Below are 25587 nucleotides of genomic sequence, written 5' to 3'. Positions count from 1 at the left end.
ATGGACAATGGTCAATACATGCGCCAGTGGAAAGATTAAGATAAAATAAAATAAAACCAACGTAATTTGGAAATCTTCCAGCTATTAATTATTCATGACATTCTTAACATAAAATTGTGTTTGTGTCAAAATATTGGGGTCTTTTTTAGAGTTAATTTAAATTATGCAAACAAGTAATTACCTGCAAGTGTGATTAATCTGTTTTTAAAGAAAATTAAAACATTTTTAAGAAATTAAATGTTTGAAAACACTAATTATCAATGAAGTAGAGTGTTATCCCGGTTTTCAAAAACATCCTGTAAAATGAATGAATAATGAATAAAGAACTGATTAAAATGTAAATCCAATTAATCCATATACGCAACCAAAATATCAACATAAATACTCATTCATTTATTTGTTTATTCTAATAATAAAAAAACAAACAAGAGTGAGCCATATTGTGAATTGCAAGAGTATTATTAATAGAGTTATCAAAGCTAACGCGCACGATTAATGACAAAAAAAGATCAAAAGTATCACGTATAAATGCAGATTAAACACTTAATTTATATCAATTAATAAAACTTAACTGGGGATGGACAATTGTCAATGCATATGCCAGTGCAAAGATTACGATAAAATAAAATAAAATATAGGTAATTTGCATATCTTGCAGCGATTAATTATTTATGACATTCTGAGCATAAAGTTGCGTTTGTGTAAAAATATTGGGGTATTTTTTAGAGTTAATTTAAATTGTGCAAACAAATAATTAACTGCAAGTGTGATTAATCTGTTTGTTAAGAAAATGTAATTTTTTTAATGAAAATAAAAGTGTGAAAGCACTAATTATCAATGAAGTACAGTGTTATCCCGGTTTTCGAAAACTTCACATAAAATGAATTAATAATGAATAAAAAAACAGATTAAAATGTAAATCCAATTAATCCATATACACAACCAAAATATCAACATAAATACTCAAGAATTAATGAATAACTTATTTTTTTAAAGCTTATTTTAAATAGTAAATTTTTATTATTACAAAATTAATACATGAATGAGTAGTTATGTTGATATTTTGTTCAACTCAACACAGAAAGGTATTTATTTCTTCTAAATTATACAAGATATTTAAAAAAAAATTGTCAAATATGAATGAATAAATAGCTTATTTATTTAAGTTTATTTTAAATTGTAAATTTTTATTATTACAAAATAAATACATGAATATTTGACTATTTTTTTACACCTAGTATACTTTAGAAGAAATAAATAAATGTTTGTGTTGAGTCGACCTATCTTCTGCAGTAACCCCGAGCCACCAGCTATTAACGCTCGCGAGTCTTGTTGTATGTTGCTGAGCACTTCCGCTTCCGCTTCCTCTGGCTGGTCAGCTGACTCTGACTGATGCTGTCAGGAGACTTCATCAAGTGTATGGCAACGATGCGAATATCATTTAACATTCAGTAATACGCTATAAAGGTTACATTTCTCTGCCAACGACCACAGTTTAATACATAGGTAAGTAGAATATTATTTCAAAAAATCTACCGTCAGCTTGTTTCAGTGTTTTTCAGCACAGGACATATCGTGCGGTGGCGAGAACCGTCTAATTTGCGAATCTGTAATATTTTATTTCCTATTGTTTTGTTTGTGGGTATTAGTTGATTACCAACATTTAATATTATATCCAAATTCTAGTAATAGTTAGCTTCCAATATCTGTAGTTTGTAATTTTAGGGTGGAACGTCTTCCCACATTAAATCGTATGATATTGTATTGTGACACCACAAATGTAACTTCGAATGTTGCGCAATTACGTTGGTTTCTGATTAAACATTAAAACAAATGAGGAGAAAATATAACCTTAAAGGAAAATCTAATTTAAAACATGTGTATGCTCGTACAAAACTTAAAACATTTAGCATATCTGTATGTGGAATTAAATTATGGAATGGATTAACCAAAGAAGTCAAACAAAGCACCAATATGATTCAGCCTGTTCAAACTACAAGTGTTCACAAAGTACACAGAAAAAGAAGTATGATGAACATCTTGAACCCTTTTTTCCCCTTTTTTTTATTGAGACAAAGGTTATTTATCTATTTAATATTTGTTTGCTTATTACGGTATATTATTTATTTATTATGTATTTGTTCACTGTTCTGTTGCAGAGAACAAGGACATTGGATACAATTGTTATTGTATGAAAAGGGGTAGGATTAACAGGATACAACAGGTGTAAAAGAAAGGGCATCTCTATCCTCCTTCAAAACCGCGCTAAAAGAACACCTCCAGGCAACTTCAACCCTAAACTAACACCCTCCCCCTTCCACATCCCACCTCCCCAGTTTCTAAATAATCAAATGTAACTAATCAAATGTAGATACTTATTCTTATGCTTTCTGATCTCTCTCTATATCCACTACTTGCTGTACATATCCTACCAAGTCAGTCCTACACTGTTTCAATGTCCATTTCTCTGATGATGCAATTGTTGATGACTGAGTTGAGTTGAGTTGAGTTGAGTTTGAGTTTATTTCGAACATGCAAGCATACAACATGATACATCACAATTTCCAGTTTCTCTTTTCAACATGTTCGAAAAGGAGTAGGAAGTAGCAGAGCTTATTTAATCCTACCCCTTTTCTTTTACATAACCAACCACTGAAGTGTTGATATCAACCAAACCTAACCTCCTCTCCACATCCCACACCCCGGATTGTAAATAATGTAAATAATTCAGTGTATATACTCTGATGATTATCTTGTGTGATGACTGTATTATGATGATAGTCCATGAACCGATTTAAGTGGACCCCGACTTAAACAAGTTGAAAAACGTATTCGGGTGTTACCATTTAGTGGTCGATTGTACGGAATATGTACTTCACTGTGCAATCTACTAATCAAAGTTTCAGTCAATCAATCAATTAAATAAGCTCTGCTTCTTCCTACTCCTTTTCGGACGTGCTCCAATAAAACAACTGGAAATGTGTGATGAATTACATTGTATCGTATGCATGTTCAAAATAAACTGAAACTGAACTGAACTGAACTGAATGTTATTCCGCTTACATTTCAAAATACACATATTTCCTCCTCAGATTGGTCTCTAGTCCAAGCAGGATCATGACTGAGTTTTGGTTGATCTCTGCTCCGGGAGAGAAAACCTGCCAGCAAACATGGGACAAAATGATGACGGCAACCACACGCACCAATAATCTTTCTACCAACCACAAGTTCAGCATCCCAGACCTGAAGGTTAGTGTGGATTCCTTGTTTTGATTAATTGTCATCTATTGATTCACAATGCCATCAGATGCACCAACTTCAGATTAAAACAGTTACACACACCGGCTTGAACGTAAGGTAAAGCAATGGATGTCATTAGGTATATTTTCATTAAGTTTAAAATGTTCCTAAACTCCCAATAGTTATAGTTAAGAAATGAGTTTAGGCATGTACAAATCAGCGAGAATATAGAATAAATGTTTTTAGAAGCAATCATATTGAATCTGTTCTTGGCTGTAATATTTGAGAAGTATTTTGAACTGAGCTACTTTTGCCTAAATCAATTAAACAGTGGACCAAACCAATATGTTGCCGTTTGTTTAATGGATTAGATTTAATGCATATGCACATAAACAAATAGTAGTAGAAATAAATACATAGCTTTATTTTGCAATAAACATGCAAGAAGATAGAGAGTAGTTACTAAACAGTGTTTTAGATTTTTAGATTAATTGCCAGTTGTTTGGACTGATTTTTTATTTTATTTAAATATACAATTGACAAGGAAAGGAAAGATTAGCCATCTGGTGCGTGCATTCCATGACACTCATTTAGTGGCTAAGCACCTCCCTATCTTTCGAGCTTAGTGACGTCCTTGGGTAGAGCTGTATCAAGTAGGGATGTCTGAATCAACATTTTTGGCATCCAATCCCAATCCAATTTTTTGGCTGTAGAGCCGATCCGATTTCGAGTACTTTGACAATAGATTACAGAGCTGAAAATGTTTTATAGCAAGTAACTTAAGTAAACATAATAACTCATTCGTGTAAAGCTTATCTTATTAAATGTAGTCTTTGTTAGTATTGTTGTAAATCAGATGAAGTATTGAAGGCGACATAAAATTTGTTTAATAAAATTATTTGGCCAGTGCACAAAAACTAAATAAAAGCAAAAACTACTTTTGGCGCCCATTTAAATTATTTGGAGTTTTCCCTCAAAGTCTTCTTGTATCCATAGACTTACTCTGTGAGTTTATAAACAATAACAAAAACACCCAAAACAAATATATATATATATATATATATATATATATATATATATATATATATATATATATATATATATATATATATATATATATATATATATATATATATATATATATATATATATATATATATATCTATTACTTCTAAATAAAAGCAAAAACTACTACTGGCTCCCATTTAAATCATTTGGGATTTTCCCTCAAAGTCTTCCTGTATCCAGAGACTTACTCCCTGAGTTTGTAAACAATAACAAAAACAACAAAAAAACATGATTTTGTAATAAGAACAAGAAAAAAATTAACATCTATTACTTCAGTATCGTTTATATACTGATACTATACTGGGTATCGATTGTGGTTTGTTCCTTGTGTCTTCCTGCTCGGTGTGTGCTTGTCTAGCATGCTTAACCATTTCTTTCCTCCAGTGATAATTAAACTTAGTTTATTTTCTGCCATAGTGGTGAGGATTAGTACCTTTAGAAGCGGCTTCACACTGTGGATGTTCGTTGCAGCTTGCTCTCAAATTGCAGCCGGTGTTCTGGCAAGACACGCAGCCTCCTAGAATTCATGCAACTCCTGCATTTGTGTAACAAGGAATACGGAAATGTAATTGATTCTCTGAGCGTGCATCCCTTTTGAAGGTATCTTCCAAGTGAGTACAACCTCTAGCCATGCAAACACTTGGACACAGCTGTGGTAAAGATCATCACCCGATCGCCGATCCGTTAAAAAAAGGCCTGATCTGATCCCATGATCAGGATAGGGCCATCTTTAGTATCAAGTAATCTGTTTAAAGCTTAATTCAAACTGTCAAATGCTCTCACAATCACAACAAATCTGCCTACTTATCTTTGTTAGGTAGAATGCATTATACAAGTCTATGTGCCAGATCTTTGTAATTAATTGTCTAATCTGAAAATATACCTTTTTTTTTTTTTTAAATGTTGCCATACCCTTCTTCATCTTTTATATGTTTTCTATATGTGCTCGTTTTTTACTTATGGAATAATTACTTGTTATTTATTCATGAAATGTGAAAAATTGCACTGAATCCAATACACTCACCTTAAGAATCCTCTGTCAAGAATAGGCTGCCTCTGTGAATGGGAAGCCACTTTTAAAGAGAGCTGTTGTTTGCATGTTGAAATGTTGATTGGGTGAAGTTTTCATCCAAAGCAGCTCAACTTGTCTGGTTGGGGTCCTCTCTGTGCTGAAGGTAAAGTAACCTCGTTGATCTTGATGCCACACATGGCTGAAACAGGCTTCTGGAACCTTTAGTAATGCATGAGTGGCTCAGGACAACGAGGCGCCATCCTAAGTACACAGCGCCTCTTGGTTGTCCTTGTAGGCCGACTGGACCCCACAAGCCACCGTTTAAACACAACCTGCCTGACTCCCACCTCTGTCTAGACTCATGTTATTAATGATAATGTGACAATGTTTTTTTTTCTGTTTTTGTGTCTGCAAACAGGTTGGAACACTCGATGTTTTGGTTGGGCTGTCGGATGAATTAGCCAAATTTGATTCTTTTGTTGAGAGGTAAGATATTTGCACAGTCATGGTTAAAATATCGAACCAATGATAAAATACTTTGTTACAGATATGGTTTTATAAATATGAAGTGGTTCATTGATAGCTTTGTGTCCTGGTAAATCGCTAACGCTTATTACCATTTATTACTTGCAAGATTGAGCCATATTGTTAATCGTAAAAGTATTATTAATAGAGCTGGCAAAGTTAATGCGCTAACGCACACAATTAATTACACACCCCAAAACCAGTGAAGTTGGCACGTTGTGTAAATCGTAAATAAAAGCAGAATACAATGATTTGCAAATCCTTTTCAACCTACAGTATATTCAATTGAATAGACTGCAAAGACAAGATACTTAATGTTCGAACTGGAAAACTTTGTTATTTTTGGGAAATATTAGCTCATTTGGAATTTGATGCCTGCAACATGTTTAAAAAAAGCTGGCACAAGTGGCAAAAAGACTGAGAAAGTTGAGGAATGCTCATCAAACACTTATTTGGAACATTCCACAGGTGAACAGGCTAATTGGGAACAGGTGGGTGCCATGATTGGGTATAAAAGCAGCTTCCATGAAATGCTCAGTCATTCACAAACAAAGATGAGGCGAGGGTCACCACTTTGTGAACAAATGCGTGAGCAAATTGTCAAACCGTTTAAGAACAACATTTCTCAACGAGCTATTGCAAGGAATTTAGGGATTTCACTATCTGCGATCATCAAAAAGTTCAGAGAATCTGGAGAAATCACTGCACTTAAGCGATGATACTACGGACCTTCGATCCCTCAGGCGTTACTGCATCAAAAAGCGATATCAGTGTGTAAAGGATATCATCACATGGGCTCAGGAACACTTCAGAAAATCACTGTCAGTAACTACAGTTTGTCGCTACATCTGTAAGTGCAAGTTAAAACTGTACTACGCAAAGCGAAAGCCATTTATCAACAACACCCAGAAACGCTGCCGGCTTTGCTGGGCCCGAGCTCATCTAAGATGGACTGATGCAAAGTGGAAAAGTGTTCTGTGGTCTGACAAGTCCACATTTCAAATTGTTTTAGGAAACTGTGGACGTCGTGTCCTCCGGACCAAAAAAGAAAAGAACCATCTGGAATGTTATAGGCGCAAAGTTCAAAAGCCAGCATCTGTGATGGTATGGGGGTGTATTAGTGCCCAAGGCATGGGTAACTTACACATTTGTGAAGGCACCATTAATGCTGAAAGGTACATACAGGTTTTGGACCAACATATGTTGACATCCAAGCAACGTTATCATGGATGCCCCTGCTTATTTCAACAAGACAATGCCAAGCCACGTGTTACAACAGCTTGGCTTCATAGTAAAAGAGTGCGGGTACTAGACTGGCCTGCCTGTAGTCCAGACCTGTCTCCCATTGAAAATATGTGGTGCAATATGAAGCCTAAAATACCACAACAGAGACCCTGGACTGTTGAACAACTTAAGCTGTAAATCTAGCAAGAATGGGAAAGAATTCCACCTGAAAAGCTTAAAAAATTGGTCTCCTCGGTTCCCAAACGTTTACTGAGTGTTGTTAAAAGGAAAGGCCATGTAACACAGTGGTAAAAATGCCCCTGTGCCAACTTTTTTGCAATGTGTTGCTGCCATTAAATTTTATGTTAATGATTGTTTGCAAAAAAAATGAAGTTTCTCAGTTCGAACATTAAATATCTTGTATTTGCAGTATATTCAATTGAATATAAGTCGAAAAGGATTAGTAAATCATTGTATTCTGTTTTTATTTACAAATTACACAAAGTGCCAACTTCACTGGTTTTGGGTTTTGTACAAGAAATTATTACATTAATCAGTATAAAAGCAGATTAATCACACATTCTATTTTGAACGTGCATGCTCCTTTACCTGTATTTTAATGTTGGTTATGTTAGTAGTATTGGAGAGCCACGTTTTCTCTGAGGTGGTGCTTGGAAAAAACGTTTGAGAACCACTGCTCTAGGACATTCTGATCATAAAAGAGTGTTTTTATAAAAATATTGAGGCTTTTTTAAAGTCAATTTAAACTATGAAAACAAGTAATTAACTGTGATAAATTGTGAATAATCAATTTAAAATGTGATTTATCTGTTTTTTTAAATTAAGTGTTTGACATCACTAATTATTATTAAAGTACACTGGGACCTCAGTTTTTGTTAGTGATTCGTTCTAAAAGATCCCACATAGACTTAAACGTACGAAACCCTAAGGAATGTCCCATAAGAAATAATGTAAATCCAACTAATCTATCCCACACACACAAAAATATGAACACATTTTATGGAGGAAATAGAAAAAAATGCAAAATACGTATGACAAATGAATTGGCTGGATAAACATTTAACATCAATTTTACCTTTATTGAAGACGTTTGATGGCTAAGAGGGCAATGAGCGTCGAGGGAAAAGAGGAAGGGAGAAACACATGGGCGCTACCTTTGTATTTGGGGCCTGATTTACTAAAGGTTTGTGTGTACTAAAACATGTGCAAACTTGATAGCACACACAAAGCGGATCTACTAAACATGTGCAAAGTGGATTGTGTCTCTTAAGTGAGCAGAATAAGGCGTGGCATCCATTTGACATCTCTGTCTTCATTAATATGCAAAAAATACGCTTATTATTTAGCACGCGCAATGGGATTTATCAACACTTTTGGAGCACTATATAACGTTTTATTTAGCATGTGTCAGAAGGATGTGCACACTGACAGTTCCACACACGCCTGCAGGATCAGTGCTCACGTTGCACAGACACACGATGGACAGACAAGAATTATTGACGGTCAGAAAAAAAAAAATTGACATATCGTCTATTCAGCAACATCAATTTATAATTTTACAGCTGCTACAGGATTCTAGGGGCTGATTAAAACACATTCAATTGATGTGTTTTGGTGTCCTTTAGTATTTTTTTTTAATTATGTTCTTTTTTTTATCACGTAAAATATATTTTTTATATGAAAAAAACGTATTTAAGTGTGCATTATTTTGCGTCCTGAAAGGAGTAATTGGCAACCTCTCTCCAATAACCGCACCTTTGGCGGTAAAAAAAAAAAGTGGTTTTATTGTATCACTGCAGGACTGCATCTAAAATGCCCATAGAAAGTGTTAGATGTCTCCTGCTTGTTTGAAAACAGCAAAACACTACAGGTAGGAGCATGACAACTTGAATGTACTGTAAATAAGAGTCTCTGTGGTTATGCCCCGTATAATACATGCAAAATCCTCATTTAAATAAGGTGGTCTGTACCACTTTTCGCTTGCACACACAGTGTTAGTAGATCACACACAACCCCCCCACTAATAGTACACACTTTTGTATAGATTGTACATGCTGTTTACCGTGTGGTGTTTTGTTCTTAGTAAAGCAGGCCCTTAGTTATTTCTTGAACTCAGTATTGTTTTTCACTTTCTTTACTGAAGTGCTTGCACTCACGTTATATCTTACGATGCACAGACAATGACTGTGGGTCTAGTCCCGCCCTAGTTGTTCTTCCCGGGATTCGAACCAATGACCGCTGATTGAGAGGCGAGAACAGTCGTAAATGTCAATGGTAAATTCTTAAAGTGTCAGGGAGTGTGGTATACACAGGTACTTTCGCACAGCCACGCGAGCTGCCGTCCGTTACACATACTCTCGATCCGGGTCATGGAACCAGTGTAACTGCCTGGTCCAGCCCCTGCATCCTTCCCGGGGTTTGAACCGTCTCTGCAGATTGAGAGACGAGAGTGCATCAAGTTAAAAGCCTGAGCTTTCGGCTCAATATTCAGTACAATCTCTTAAAACCACACAAGATACACAGTGCTTTACAACACAACACTTCCCACTGTCGGGACTCCACAACCCTCCATCGAAATGCAACGCATGGGATGCTTTGTTTGATATGCGGGCAGACAAACACTGGGGCAAACACTGTTGGCAAAACATTTCCGTCAAAAAACGAATCATGCATAAAAAATGGTGCCATGGTAATACATTCTATAACATTATTGCTAAATGTTAACACATTATATAACCTAAGTATAAAAACTTATTCAACTTTTAATAAGGACACTCTTAAGTTAGATGAAAAAAGTCAGGGTTTTTTCTCATACTTAGTGCTTATTTGATCATAACATCCTTCTTGTCCTATTATATGCAGCATTTCCCAGCTCCTTGGTGGCACTGATTTATTCCCAACCCTTCTCTTGTAACAATGAGGAATTTCACATGCTCCTGAGTCTAGCTTTGCGGTGTGGTGGCACACCAACAGCACATTCATTAGTCATATTTATAGCCAGTGACTTACTGTAAGTTCTGCAAGTATGTTGGGCTGTCCTTTATAGTTCTTTGGAAATACTGACGTTTAAATCTCACACGCAGCGATTACCGTCTTTGCCCTGCTTTGCTTCCTCACACATTTCCAAGAATGTGTGAGAAAACTCAACCTCACAACTTGTTTGAACTTAAACCTGCCTTTAAGCGAGTTCCCTGTTGTAATTTCCATCCAACATATGGAAAATTAATCTTTTGTGTGTGCGTGTGTGCGCTTGTAGACTATTTGGAGGATCACTTTGTAGAATGCATGGAGAGTGAACGTGGGATTTACACTGGCATTGTGCACACAGTTTGTTTTGGCGTAACATGTTGTGACTACTCTTGGCTCATCACAGTGTGGTGAAGAAGGTGGCCCAGTACATGGCCGACGTGCTGGAGGACAGTCGAGACAAAGTGCAGGAGAACTTGCTGGCCAATGGAGGTACAGTGATTGTTCTAAATTTAGTTTTAGTAGCCAAAATGATTGTGTGACTAACCAGTAATAATTAACAGGATCATCTCACATGGATGTTTTATCCTTTAGATTTTAAATCGACATTATAACAATGGCTGCTTGACAAGTCTTTTTTTTTTTTTCAGTTGATCTAGTCACCTACATCACGCGGTTTCAATGGGACATGGCCAAGTACCCCATCAAGCAATCACTGAAAAACATTTCTGAAATAATCTCAAAGGTAGTAATGTTGGCAAATATGGCGAATAACAGGTTCACATTTTTATTTGTTTATTTTTGAGCATGGTGTTTTGAAAAACTAAGTCAGGATTTATTGCATAATTCTGTAACAGTGTGCTTGCTGCATTAAAGGGGAACTGCACTTTTTGGGGAATTTTTGCCTCTCGTTTACAATCCTAATGAGAGACAAAAACACGTTTTTAAAATGTATTAATTTATTCTAATAATTGGCTGGTTTTAGTTAGCTAGCAATGCTGCTAATAGGAGCAATCCATTTTGCCTTTAAATCACTCTAAAAATCCATCCAAAACCCGCCAAAAATACTTCATTACGTAACCTGTATAATAACCAAGCAATCACGACATTGTTATTGTAAGAGCAAACACTGCAGTACTGTTATTCTAGGGTAATAACACTTCACCCTGCGACGGCATGCTACGGCATTAGCCGTAAGCCAGCTACTAAGTCAGCAGCTGAGTGGCTTTTGAGTTTGTAATGCACAACACGATGCGATAGGACACCAATCTTACTGACTGAAAAACATGAACAATCATATTACAGTGTCTGTTAAGTATTCACCCACATTTCATGTTTTGTTTGGACACAGCTAGCTTGACAGTGTATGTCGTTGCACCAACAAGGTTGATGTGCTGCATGCATCATGATCAATATTAAAGTGGCTCACTTGATGGACATTTGTCTGTTTGGTCTTGCTGGCCATGGATATTTTTGGGGAGTTTATTTTGGGTATGCACTCCATTTCTGTCGGCATAGCTTGGCTCCAAGCTCCACATTTTCACTTGTCAAGTAACGCCAGTCCTGACTCTCTTGGCTTCCGCCTGCTCCAACGTTTCACCCTCTCTTCGTGGTCACTAAGCTTTTATAACCAGCAGGTGATCCTCCATATATCCAGGTTCAAAAAGATAAGATTGTGAAACCTCATTTGTCCAAAAATCGCCATTACCAAGTCTGTCATGATTAGACCACACACGCGTTTGTTGCCGGAAGTAGAACACACATTTGTTTCCTGAAGGAAGAAGTGTGTTGCGATGGGCACTGAAATAAATGCCATTAATCCATACATTTTCTACTGAATTCCCTTTTGGGGTGGCGTTGGGGTGTTTGGAGCCTATCCCAGCTGCACTCATGCAAATAACAGGGTACACTCTGGACAAGTCACCACCTCATCGCAGAGCCAACAAAGATAGACAGATAAACATTCACACTCACATTCACACACTTGGGACAATTTAGTGTTGCGCCCAGGAAATTACCAAAATACGGTAAATATTGTGCATATTACGTATTGGTATGTACATGTCTTTTACTACATTATATACATACTTACAGCGTGTATACAAAATGTTAATGGAGGGTTTTGAAGTTGTTTTAGAGGGCTTTGAAATCTACAACGGTGACTCCCATTAGCCGTACCTTGCAAGCGTTTAAAACATTTTTAGAATCCTAAAAAAAAGACATATGTGTTCTTGTCTCTCATAATGATTGGGAACGATAGGCAAAATTCCAAAAAGGTGCAGTTCCCCTTTATGGTCAATAAGTGTGGGATTAATGAATTGGCTGTTTTTGTGGTGTGCATTTTACAGCAAGTCATGCAAATTGACACCGATTTGAAGACCAGAGCATCAGCTTATAACAACCTGAAAGGAACCCTACAGAATTTAGAAAGGAAGAACGCGTAAGTGAAAAGCGAATTAGAGCTGTCCAAATTAACAGTTTAATCTAGATCAGGGGTGTCAAAGTCAAGGCCTGCGGGCCAGATAAGGCCTGCGAATGAATGATCTATGGCCCCTGGGATGATATTTGATTAGTACTAGAACCGGCCCGCAGGCCACAGTTGCCTTATGCTGTTTTGCATGCACCAATACTTCATCAGTGCGCTACGAATTTTCAAAATGGGGTCCCCATCAAGTCATAAAAATGGGGTCCCACAGTAAATTTTGGGGGTCCAACTTTTTTGTAATCGTTTTGAAAACATGATAAATGTATGCATTATCCTGTTATATCTCACATTCTATATTGTGTTTTGGAAAAAGGTTGTCATAAACGTTACTTAATTCATAAAAAAAATCATACGAAAAAAAACAAATTTTTATGCATATGTAAATGTATTTAGTTATAAACATTCATTCACTTTCTTCTTTCCTTCATGGATCTAAACTTTACCGCTGCCGGTATTTTTTTCTCTATTTTTATTGTATAATTTTCAGAATGTGTTTGTTCTATTTTTGGCCAAAGTAAGACAAAGAAAACAATCTGAAGTTGTCTTTATTTTTTAGTTTTAATGCCATAATTTTAATAGTCCGGCCCGCTTGTGCACAGATTTTACTCCATGCGGCCCCTGAGCTAAAATGAGTTTGACACCCCTGATCTAGATCAATTCATTTGCATGATTAATTGAATTAAACATTGTTTCGCATTGCCAGTTGCATCTCAATATGTGTTGGGTTGAGGCCCTGATCAACCGAAAAAACAACACAATAACGTGTTAATGGGTATTAATTATGATTCATGTAAATGAAAATATAATCATTAATCTGATTACAGGCTTTAATTTTTGACAACCCTATAAGGAACATAGATGATTAAATAATATTACAATGATTAGGCGCAAAAGTAATTAGATATATGATCACTACTGTACCTACAGGATGTGAAAACAGCAGAAATGATGGAGTTGATTATATTGTATTTGCTCTCTCCAATTTAATAGTTTGAGCTTTGGTATTACAAATTTACAGTTTTAAAAATAAATTCAAATAGATCAGAAAGGAGGCATCCGTGGTTTATTTTTTATTAGGGCTGTCAGCATGAACAAGTTAACTCATGTGATTAATCACAAAAAAATATTGCATTAATTATGTGCACACTTGGATTAGTCATGCAATTTATTTTGAGTTCTTTTACCTTAATTGCTATATGGTCAGTGATCAGATCAATGCATACATCATTACAAAAATGAGTGAGGAGACTCTGACTGGTGTGCTTGTTGGCAAATTTCACTCCTACAGTCTGAAATAACTTTAGATATAACTGTAACCAAGTTGTGTGCAAATAAATGACATGAATTTAAGTAAAATGTTTAAAAAGGTTCCTGGATGACATTCTGATAGTAAAATTGCATTTGTGTACAAATATTTAGGTCTTTTATTGAGCAAATTTTAATTATGCATGCAAATAATCACCTGTGATTAATCATGATTCATCCAAATTCCAAATTGTGATTAAACTGATTAAAAATAAATTATTTGACAGCCCTAATTTTTATTTGTAACCAATACTTATTCATAGGTCAAGCTGCAAGGATGATTGACTTTGCGTGACCATGACAGCGTTAGCACAACTCTGAAATGCTTTGTCAGCATTGACCTCTCCTCTGGGTTAAAGCCATGTTTTAGTAGTACATTTGTCTGCCCACAGGGGGAGCCTGCTGACCAGAAGCCTGGCTGACATTGTCAAGAAGGACGACTTTGTTCTTGACTCTGAGTATCTTATCACTCAGCTTGTTGTTGTCCCAAAGTGAGTATTTAACGCCACTTTAGAGTACATTTAAATGTATGGGGGTTTAACAGGAAAAGGAATGTATGAATATAAGTATGAACCCTGCTCTGTTTTATTTTCAGAACATCTTATGCTGACTGGCAGAAAACATATGAAAGCCTTGCTGAGATGGTGGTGCCTCGATCGTCCAAGTAAGACAATGTCAAAGTCTGAAAAAGAAAAGTTTTTCACATTGAGAAACCAGATTAAGTGTTTGTGTTGGTAGCACAGTTGTTTTATTTCTACTTGTACTTTTTTGTCGTTTACTTTCACAATTCTCAGATACACATTTTTATGTTGTTTTTTTTGTGCAGATCAATAACACATTTTTTTTTTTCTAGTCTTCTTTTTGAAGACAATGACAGTGGGTTGTTCAGCGTGACCTTATTCCAGAAAGCAATTGATGACTTCAAACACAAAGCCCGAGAGAATAAGTAAGATGTTTTTATTTATATAGCACTGATTCATAACAAAAGTTATCTCAAGGTACTTTACATATGGAGCAGGTCTAGAACCATGCTCCTAATGTATTAAAGAGAACTGACTCTAGGAAAGACAAAACAAGTATGGGTTTATATCAGTTTGCATCTAAAATCTCTGATATACTGTAGAACAGACCTGGGCAAATTAATGCCCGGGAGCCACATGCGGCCCGTTAAGCTTTTAAACACGGCCCACCGGACATTCCTAAATAATTTTTTTAGATCTTTAAGATCGAAACTGTAGCTGCCATTATGATATGCAGTGATGTTTTCAAATTACCGTAAGTTTTGAACTATACAAAGTATTTCAATCGTTGTAATCTGCGCTTTTGCATGGTACAGTAGTTACTATCGTAATTTAAGTCACAGCAGCTCAGACAAGGCACCAAGCAGTGTGGGTGGGAAGCGTTTCCACAGAGTGTTTCCGTTGCGGCCAGCCTGGGTGTCAGGGACAGACGCGGAAGGAGATTTTTACAACAAAGTTCTAAAGCTTAGTGATATATCAGATATATCAGATTGTAGGTGGGTTTATTTTTTAATTTTTTTTGTGTTTCGCTTGAATGTAAAATATGTCGATCGAGAGGGGGTTCATATTTTGTCAATATTCAGTGTTTTATTGTTCATAGTTAATATTGTAAATCCCACATTCTTTATTTTCATGTTCATTCTGGGTGTCTCATTCAGTAAAAACATTTAAAATTCCATTCCGTTTTTTAAGGCAATCAGTCAGAACGTTTTTAGCATTCAATCAGACATTATTGTGAGGTTTTGTATTAGTATTTCTAAAAATAGATATACCGGCCCCCAGACACATTTCTCTCTCTAAATAATTGCCTAGGCCTGCTGTAGAAGCAGTCCTGCAGCGCGTTTACTTGTGCAAAGATCAACAGCCAGTTAAAAGGGCTGTTTGCAACTTCCTCAGAAATACAACAAGAACACCACTGGCTAGCTTATGTTACCATTAGTTGTTTACCAGAGCACATTTTTTTTAAAACTGTCTATATTTTTCACAATTACTAACTTTATGAAATCAACATTTTTGCCGACCCGAAAAAAATGATTGGCATTTGCAGCGGCCACTCATAATGTCTCGTCAACATGTACGTGTAGGGAGTGTGTGCAAACATACAAAAGCAGACAACAAAAAATTTACAGTCATGTTGTTGTTATGATCGAATATACATTCAATGTTAGCTAACACTTAGGGCCTGATTTACTAAGATCCAAATACCACCTGCTAAACAAACAGCATGTACAAAAATAGGTAATACAGCGTGTACTATGAGTGGGCGTGTTGCATGTGATCTACTAGCACTGCATGTGCAATTAAAAAGTGTTGCAGACCGCCTTATTTAAATGAGGATTTTGTGTGTAGTATACGGGGCATCCCCACAGAGACTCTCATTTACTGTACATTCAAGTTGTCATGCTCCTACCTGTAGTGTTTTGTTATGTAAGCGAGGATTTTGCGTGCATACGAGGATTTTACCACGGAGACACTTGATCATTTTCTGCACATTTATCTTACCATGCTCCTACCTGTGTGCGATGTGTTGAACCAACAGCACACATCTGTATGTGGCTTTAAATTATGGAATGGATTAAGCAAAGCAATCAAACAATGTACTAATATAAACCACTTCAAGAAACTCTTCAAACTTAAAGTGTTTACAAAGTACAAAGAAGAAGAACCATGATAAGCATTCTGAATTTATTTCATCCATCCATTCGTTCATTTTCAAAAAATCTTACTCATCTCGCCATATGAAATGTAACTTACTTCACCGAGTATTATTTATTTATTTTTTATTGTGATTACTTATGGAGTATATTGTGAATAAATTGAGAACAGGAAGTGAACAAAAGTTTTAGCAACTGTTATGTAAAAGAAAAGGGGTAGGAGTGAATAAGCTCTGCTTCTTCCTACTCCTTTTCGAACATGTTGAAAAGAGAAACTGGAAATTGTGATGTATCATGTTGTATGCTTGCATGTTCGAAGTAACTCAAACTGAACTCAACTCAACTCACATCTATAATCTGTAACACCTTTTCTGATTCGCAATCTAGACAACAGAAACATGCACAATGACACTTAATTCTGTGTGCGAGGCTGTGGATCCCATCACCAGCGCATTCGTGCGAAATGACTCAAACGTAAGAAAATGCATTATGAAAGATGTATTTTCATGTAGGAGCTATGTTATACTAATATATATTTCCTAGATTAAAAAAATTAATAACATTTAAAATAAGAAACACATCAATCAGCCCCTTAAGTAATGCGGCGGCTATAAAAGTATAAAAGGAAATGGCTGAATAGGCGATATGTCTAATAGTTTTTATTTTTGGCCGTCCAAATATGTTGAAACACACGTAGGACGGAGGTTTCTCGTTTGTCCATCGTCTGTCTTTGCAGCGGCGAGCACTGATCCTGCAGTCGTGTGTGGAAGTGTCAGTTTGCACGTCCTTCTGACCCGTGCTAAATAAAAGACTAAATACTGTCACCAAAACGGTGATAAGTGTTGATAAATCACATTGTGCATGCTAAATAATTATATTCGCATCTCTTCTTCCAAGTATTGTTGGCATTTTGATGATCAACATCAATTTTGCATATTAATGTTAGCAGAGACGCAAAATTGCACGCCTTATTCTGCTCACTTAAGAGACGCAATCCAGTTTGTATACGTTTGGCAGATCAGTAGATGCGTGTGCTGTCAAGTTTGCACATGTTTTAGTACAGGCAAACCTTTAGTAAATCAGGCCCTAACTATCCAAATCGCCATCATTAGCTAGCAACACCCAAAGCTAATGCGTGTGCACGTGTTACGTAAGTACGTAGTTATGTCATTATGTCCTAAAAGCTGTAAGAGGGCGAGATATAACATTTAAAACACATTACAAATTTAGCGCCCTCTAGGCATCTGTGTAAATGTTGCAAACAGCCCTTTCAATAGCTAAATGTCCTCCAATAAGCAGACTAGGTTGGTAATTCCTTGCATTTTAGTGAAGTCCTTTACAAAAGGTAAACATGATAGTGTATAATCTACTCGGAGCTAGCAGCTACACAACACGTAAGCATACAGTAGCACACAAACCAGACATACGCAATAATTGAACAATATTGCAGTCCAAAACAAAACATTTGTCATTACAGATATACACAATTTATAGTTACATACTACCTACAGATACAAAGTCTCCAAAGCAGAAGTGTATTAGAAAGTATCCAGTAACAAGCGTGTCCGCATCATTCAATTTTTAACTTAATGATTTATTGTGGCCAAGAGGTGTTGCCAAAATACAATTACCACTCAACTTCAACTTAAAAACAACATAAGTGTACTACAGACAGTTAGTAATAAATAGGTTAGTGCTTTTCATACCTACCTATCAATTTAAGTGGACCCCGACTTAAACAAGTTGAAAAACTTATTCGGGTGTTACCATTTAGTGGTCAATTGTACGGAATATGTACTTCACTGTGCAACCTACTAATAAAAATCTCAATCAATCAAACCAATGTTCTCTTTTTGAGTAATTTCACTTTGTCAAACTTTTTCTAACATTCTACACTACAAAATAATAAAATTATCGGAAATTTTAAGTTGTACCGGGACACTCCTATTAGATCGTATAGATTGATGGTTCAAGAGAATTGGGTCAGTGGTTATCTAAAATGTCAGAATCTGAATGAAAAGGTGGGGGTTCATCAAACAGACCAAAAGCACTTCGACCAGCTTGATTTTCACACAGCAAATGTTGAAACCAAATATATTTATTGAATCTTAATATTGTCCAACTCCACTCTGCTCGCAGGTTCTCTGTGAGAGACTTTCAGTACAATGAAGGGGAAATGAAAGCAGATAAAGAAGAGATGACTCGGCTGTCTACAGACAAAAAGAAGCAATTTGTAAGTGTTTAGAAGCATGCCTGTGAATATTCTCACTCTTCCAGGTCGTTGTATTCTCAGGGCATTCAATCCATCGCAACTCGACTTTTCAGATTGTTTTAGAAAATGGACAATCCGAGAATGTCATCTCATTCTAATCTTAGAAAAAGGGATTCTGAACAGATCAGTTGGAATTAATGCAGTGCTGTAAGAATTAATGGTTAGAAAGTAATTGCTTGGGAATAAATAATGTTGGCTTTATATTGGAGGCGGCATAGAAACTTGAGGGTTCCAGGTTTAGCTCTAGCTTTTTACTTGGGCAAGACTCTTTACCTTTGCTCCTTATAGGTCATGGTTAGCATCTTGCATGGCAGCATCCGCCATCAGTGTGTGAATGTATGTGTGAATGGGTGAATGTGTTGTATAATGTAAAGTGCTTTGGTATCATTCCAGGTATAGTAAACCGCAATATAAATACAGACCAGACCATTAGTGACAGAAGTTAAATGTTTTCTTCTGTCAGTTGTGACAACTCTAGTAAATGATGCTAAGATAAGTCTTGTTAATTTTGATTTCCATGCACCATTGAGAACCTGTTCGGTGGCCTTGTGGTTAGAGTGTCCGCCCTGAGATCGGTAGGTTGTGAGTTCAAACCCCGGCCGAGTCATACCAAAGACTATAAAAATGGGACCCATTACCTCCCTGCTTGGCGCTCAGCATCAAAGTTTGGAATTGGGGGTTAAAACACCAAAATTATTCCGGAGCGTGGCCACTGCTGCTGCTCACTGCTCCTCTCACCTCCCAGGAGGTGGAACAAGGCGATGGGTCAGGGGATGCAGAGGACAAATTTCACCACACCTTGTGTGTGTGACAATTCTTGGTACTTTAACTTTAACTGAAGATATAATATTTTTTCACGCAAGCACTCTTTCCTCTGTTTTATTTGAACTAGTTTCGCGGGCCACACTTTGGACACCCCTCTGATGTAAGATAGAAGATAATTTTCTTGTGACGTCCTCCTAAAGCGCATCGAGTTATTTGCTTGCGTCCGTAAAATCATTAGATCATCAACAATGGACTGTTTCATTTTACATACTTAGGCCCACTGCTGACCAATAAGAGAAGAGAGTGACATCACATGTTTTGCCGTGACTTGGAACTTTCAGCATGTGAGCAGGAACCGCGTCGGGCGGGAGGGACAGTTACCAAACACATCAACTGACTTGGACCAGAGAAAGCGGCCTATTGATATTCTGACATCAGCCGCTTAATACTTCCACATCACATTAGCCTGTATTAACCAGGGATCTCATTTATTACAGTGTTTGTATGCACACCAGCCTCTTTCTCTCACACCTTGCTGAAAATAATCAGGTAGTAATTTGTGGTATTTTTTCAGCCCGCAGTATTGTTTGATAATGAGTGGTTTTAAATTGATGTCGGTTTTGTTTTGAGTTTTCTCTGCAGGACTTACTTATAGTGACGATATTTTTTGTAATGAATGAAATATTGTTGACAGTCTGTTCTGCATACCTTTTGATGCTAACGCTATTAGATGTGGTGTCATGTAATATTTCCGAGACAAATATGATGATAATGTGATGCTTTCCAAACTATTGTCGTTCTTTCAAAATTCAAATGGGAGTGTTTGTTTTTATGAAAGCATGAATCATGTGTGTGGTTTTGCGATGGAGCAGCGCTATAATTAGGACTGATTGGTGCAATGGATGCCGAGTGGATACGGTTACTAATGTGAGAGTCCAGTCCATAGGGACCAGCTGGGGATCGTCTTGTATGTAGTCATAGTTATATATGTGAGTCATCGAGCTTCACTTCACACTTTCGCAGGTGTAAAAAGTGGTCCTACAGTGCATCCGAAAATAATTCACAACACTTCACTTATTCTACATTTTGTTATGTTACAGCCTTATTCCAGAATGGAATACATTCATTTTTGTTCTCTAAATTTTACAGACAATACCCCATAAAGACAAAGTTATTTATTTATTTTAAATTTAGCAAATGTGTTTAAAAGAACAACTAAACTGTGAATACTTTCCAGATGCACTGTATGAAACTTTCAAGCTCTGTTTTGTGTAAATATTATACTGTAAATAAGACTCTTAACCTGTATTTCTTTGGTGCAGGGCCCTCTTGTTCGATGGCTGAAGGTAAACTTCAGTGAGGCTTTCATCGCATGGATCCACATTAAAGCCCTGAGGGTTTTTGTTGAATCTGTCCTAAGGTGCCTCTACCTGCATATTTTAGATTCACATTGGTTCATCTCAATTATGTGTTGCGCACTGCTTCATAAGTGACGTGCTTTATTGTTGAGGAGTAACTAGCAAATGTGGGGGCTCTTCAGATACGGACTGCCGGTGAACTTTCAGGCCATGCTACTGCAGCCAAGCAAGAAGACTACAAAGAAGCTGAGAGAGGTGCTCAATGAGTTATACAAACATCTGGACAGCAGCGCTGCAGCAATTATTGACGTGAGTACCTAAAACACCAGTTATACAGATAATTTCACTGTATCAAGAAAAGCCACTACAATATGTAGACGAGGGTTGTCAAAAGTATCGATGATTTGATACGAATATGCAAAAAATGACATCGATACTATAGGTACTCAAAAAAATCGATTCACATCCAAATTGCAATTTTTTAATTATTATTGCGACTCTAAATCGATTCATAATTTCTAAGAATCGATTTAAAAAGAAAAAAGAAAAAAAGTATGTACTCCAGCACCCCCCGAGACCCCGAACGGGACAAGCGGTAGAAAATGGATGGATAGATAGATATACAGTACATACAGTATATATATATATATATATATATATATATATATATATATATATATATAAATATATATATATATATATATATATATATATATACATACTGTGTATATATATATATATATATATATATATATATATATATATATATATATATATATATATATATATATATATATATATATATATATATATATATATATATATATATATATACATACATACTGTGTATGTATATATACATATATATATATACATACTGTGTATATATATATATATATATATATATATATATATATATATATATATATATATGTATATGTATATATACACAATATATATGTATATATTTTTTTTTTTTAATAAACAAACAGTATATACAAACAAACATATATGTATGTATATATGTAGCACATTTATTTATTGTCAATTTGTGGTTTAAGGAACATTAACCAACTAGTATTTATAGTATTATAATTATTGACATTGTTGCTTTGATATTTATTTTGGTTTTCCTTTTTTTAGTATTGTAATAAGTATTGTATTTTTATGTCTTCTCAATTGCTTTGTAAATTACTATACTAAGTATTGTAAAGCTGGGGTTGGGTTGGAGTTGGGGTTCCTCTATTTTCTTTTATTAGATCAACATTCTGTGATTTCTGTAAATAACATTTAAAAAAAAAAAATGTAAATACGTTTTCAGGCCAAGACTCTATAATTCGCACCAGCTGTAAGGAGTTTTGTAACCTGGAACATGTTTAAAAAAAGTTTTATTATCATTTTAAATTTATGTACCAAACAATATATAATGAGAATCGTGTTGAAACGGTAATAGATTCGGAAGCGAATCGTCAGCCCAACAATTGGAATTGAATCAAATAGTGAGGTTCCTAAAGATTCGCACCTCTAAAGTTTAGTACGAATACTGGGCAACACTTTTTCCTTTGCGAGCCGCGCCAATTTTTGGCATGTAAGCACTGAGTCGGATTCGCCGCTTCCGATTTGTCCTTGCTCATAAACAAATTATAATGGGACTGTGGAAGAATGCGTCGTAATTTGCATCGTACACTTCATAACACATCTGATTCTCCAGAGAAAGACTTGGCAGAAGGTGATCCGTGTCACCACTTTATTGAGGTGCCATTAAAAGTGAAGCGAGAAAAGGAAGTGACAAAGTTGAGTTTGTCTTACGTCATGTATTTATTCACTAATCAAATAGAAGCGGTCAAGTATTTGCCGCACGAGTGATAGCGTAGATCCGCCACCGCAAGCCCAGGAAGTTTGCTGTACGTGTGCAGAAAACCCCCACAAAGTTCCTACCCAACCTTTATCACTTCTTCTATAAGTGCTAAGAAGACCTTAAAATATGTAAACCTGTGATGTTTAAAATGTGGCCTGGGGGCCACTTGCGGAACACAGCTTTTTTTTTTATAAACCAGTGGAACAGCGTAGAAATTAAATGAACAAAAATACAAGTAAAAAGAGAAAACTAACAAATAGAAACATAATAATAGTGTAGTTTAAACATATGTGTTAGACTTTTTATTACTTTAATTTCCACCTTAAGTGATGGAATATTAAGAACAACATGATTTGTTTTATATACTTGAATGTTTCACTCCACTGCTGTTCTTTTTTTTTTTTATGTAAAATTGTTGGCTATTGTTAATTATGAGCATATTAATAAGCAAAATATTGTTTGTTTTGATATACTTGGAGACTATTGGCCACTGCTGTTCTTATATGAACAGCAGTGGCTGTTACCTCTTAGCAGCTGCTACTGATATTTATATTCTGGGCAAAAACACGCTGAAATACAGTGATCTTAAATACTTAACAGTTTAAAACGGGTTTCGATAAAGTAGTACATTTGAAAGTATATGGGTTAGGTTTTATTTTTATCATGGTACCGAATAAGTATCAAAAATCGTGAAAACTCACAGTTATTGACGACTGAAATTCTGGTATTGTTACAACCCTCATCAAAACTAAAGTCAAGAGAACCAGGATGCTTGGTGAGAACTTTGCTTACTGAGAGAACCTTACAAAGTATGTGCAAGCTGCACTTTGATTTTTTTCGAGTGCATCTTTCAACCTCGTCCTTGTCAGTACCAGTTGCTGATACTTTGTCCATTTTGTGATTCTGAGGCCTTGGGGGTGTTTCCATTTTGTAATGGAAGCAGTCGCCTGGTACAATGATGGTGACTTACAGGAATTTGAGAAGATGCTAAGTTTTCCCAAACACATGCCTGTGTATTTCTTCTGTCTTTTCCAGTCAGCGATGGATATTCCAGGGTTGAATTTGAGCCAGCAAGAGTATTATCCTTACGTGTACTACAAGATTGACTGCAACCTTCTGGACTTCAAAGTGTAAAACTTTGCCACTGGTAATGATTCAGTGTAGTTTTTTTTTCATGGAACATCCCCACTTGTTCCTCCGTTTCCTGGAGTCTCCTAACTTCCACTCTTGAATGGCGCACACTGAGCGAGAATAATGCATGTTCATTCCTTGTGGCTACAGCAGGCTTCTACGTACCACTTTTAAAAAAGGTACTTTTTAGAGAGGCCCCACCATACCTTCTCAGACCTATGTTTAAAACTCTTCTTATTCTGCATGATGTGGAAGGGCCATATCATGAGGTTGGTGTGTTTACTTACCCTTGGTTTAATTATTTTGCCCCTCCTAAATCTGTCGGGCAGGGGAACTTCCTGAGATTTTCACAAACTCTTATAAATTTCTCTCGTCACAACCAGTGCTCAGTGCTCACCACTGTTTTTTCTGGAAAACGTCAGCCAGAAAGGATTTTTTGGGATGCGCAAATGTTGCATCAAAACCAGAATAAGGCAGCAATGGTAAGATTTGTGGTTCTCAAGTAGCTGAAGACCTAAGGCACAGGCAGCTATTTTATGAACAAAGCACAGTTTCATGTTGGATTTTCACAAGAGTTCTCCAATTAATATCCAATATTTACTAGCATATTATTAAAATAAATGATTGGATCCACTATCATTTTAAAAGCTCCTGAAATGAAAGGCCATGGGCTTTCAAGACTTTTGTTTACAGTTTATTCTAATTACCAACATTGTGAAATACGGTAATATAAATAGAGATGTTGAACAGGTGTATGTTTATTTAGCATGTTTTAAAAATTATATATCCTATGTTGTTGTTGATTTTTTTATTTTTAAGATCTGTGTTACATTAAATGTTAACTATTATATTTGTGGCAACCAGACTGTGTGTGTGTGTTTGTGAGAAGATTGCTGATATTGTGCAAACATGTGTTGTTTTGTGTATAATATTTTCAAATTAAAATACAGCTGAGCATTATGAAAGTCATTGATTAAATTGATTGAAGATCACTCCTTACTAATGGTCTTGATTACCAAATGAAGGTTCACAACAATTCCAACATTTTTTACATTGATTACAGGACACATAAAGGCAAACAATCAATGCACCTGTGTGCTATTCATTCATCTAACTGGAAGGGGAAGCCAGAATGCCAAAAGACAATAGAATAGGACAGAATAAACTAACCATCTGTTAACAAACCATTTTTTTTGCAGAAACATTTAATGTCTTTTTAGACAGGTACTGTTATAACATGTGATTTAAATGAGTGAACATATAACGGTACACTATTTACTCACATTAATGTGGGTAACTGTCAGTTTAAAGTGATTGTCTTTTTCTCGACCATTCCCAGGTTAAGGTTACTGTTGCCATTACTACTATTATTTTTGGGCAGAATCAGTGTGAATGTTACACTATTTTGATGAGTTAATTGATCGCTTGACTTTGCACACATACGGTGGTGCATCTCAATAAGTTAAAGTAATACCTTTGAAAAATTCATTTATTTCAAAAAGTGTAACTCTTATCTTTTATAGATTCACTCAACACAAAGAAATATTTCAAGAATGTATTTATTTTTTCATAATTTGGATGATCACATCTCTGGCTAATAAACCTCTAAATTCAGTACAACTGGAATCTGAAAAAAAATTTGATGTAACAATGTATGTTTTGTAAACTACAGGTTTATGTTT

At 35.9% G+C, this 25587-nt stretch overlaps 2 protein-coding genes across 4 annotated transcripts in view; one reads left to right on the top strand and one right to left on the bottom strand.

Annotated features, from left to right (window-relative positions):
* The window catches only part of LOC133660309 (antizyme inhibitor 1-like), a 40141-nt gene extending 34676 nt beyond the window's left edge, over positions 1-5465 (bottom strand). Inside the window, exons 1-2 of one of the 2 annotated variants that reach the window (XM_062063700.1) lie at positions 5333-5465; positions 4742-4843 (exon numbers count right to left, since the gene is read on the bottom strand). The gene's annotated coding sequence lies outside the window, so the exon portion shown is untranslated. The remainder of the gene's footprint in view (positions 1-4741; positions 4844-5332) is intronic. The other variant, XM_062063701.1, reaches the window with a different exon arrangement.
* Positions 1334-24764, top strand: LOC133660311 (V-type proton ATPase subunit C 1-A-like). 2 transcript variants are annotated; one of them, XM_062063706.1, is made up of 14 exons: positions 1334-1506; positions 1553-1607; positions 3091-3249; positions 5739-5806; positions 10464-10549; positions 10708-10802; positions 12406-12497; positions 14240-14338; positions 14443-14511; positions 14701-14793; positions 18661-18754; positions 20881-20978; positions 21099-21225; positions 23810-24764. In XM_062063706.1, exons 3-14 carry the CDS (start codon positions 3118-3120, stop codon positions 23906-23908), a joined length of 1152 nt encoding a protein of 383 aa, XP_061919690.1. In that variant the 5' UTR covers positions 1334-1506; positions 1553-1607; positions 3091-3117; the 3' UTR covers positions 23909-24764. The 2 variants fall into 2 exon arrangements, with proteins under 2 accessions (XP_061919690.1, XP_061919689.1); XM_062063705.1 differs by lacking the exon at positions 1553-1607 and having other exon boundaries at positions 1335-1506; positions 3093-3249.
* The last annotated feature ends 823 nt before the right edge of the window (positions 24765-25587 follow it).

The sequence above is a fragment of the Entelurus aequoreus genome, linkage group LG11 (assembly GCF_033978785.1).
Source record: "Entelurus aequoreus isolate RoL-2023_Sb linkage group LG11, RoL_Eaeq_v1.1, whole genome shotgun sequence".
Classification (NCBI taxonomy): Eukaryota; Metazoa; Chordata; class Actinopteri; order Syngnathiformes; family Syngnathidae; genus Entelurus; species Entelurus aequoreus.
The sequence above is the reverse complement of the archived record's forward strand: the minus strand, read 5'-3'. Positions and strand labels throughout refer to the sequence as shown.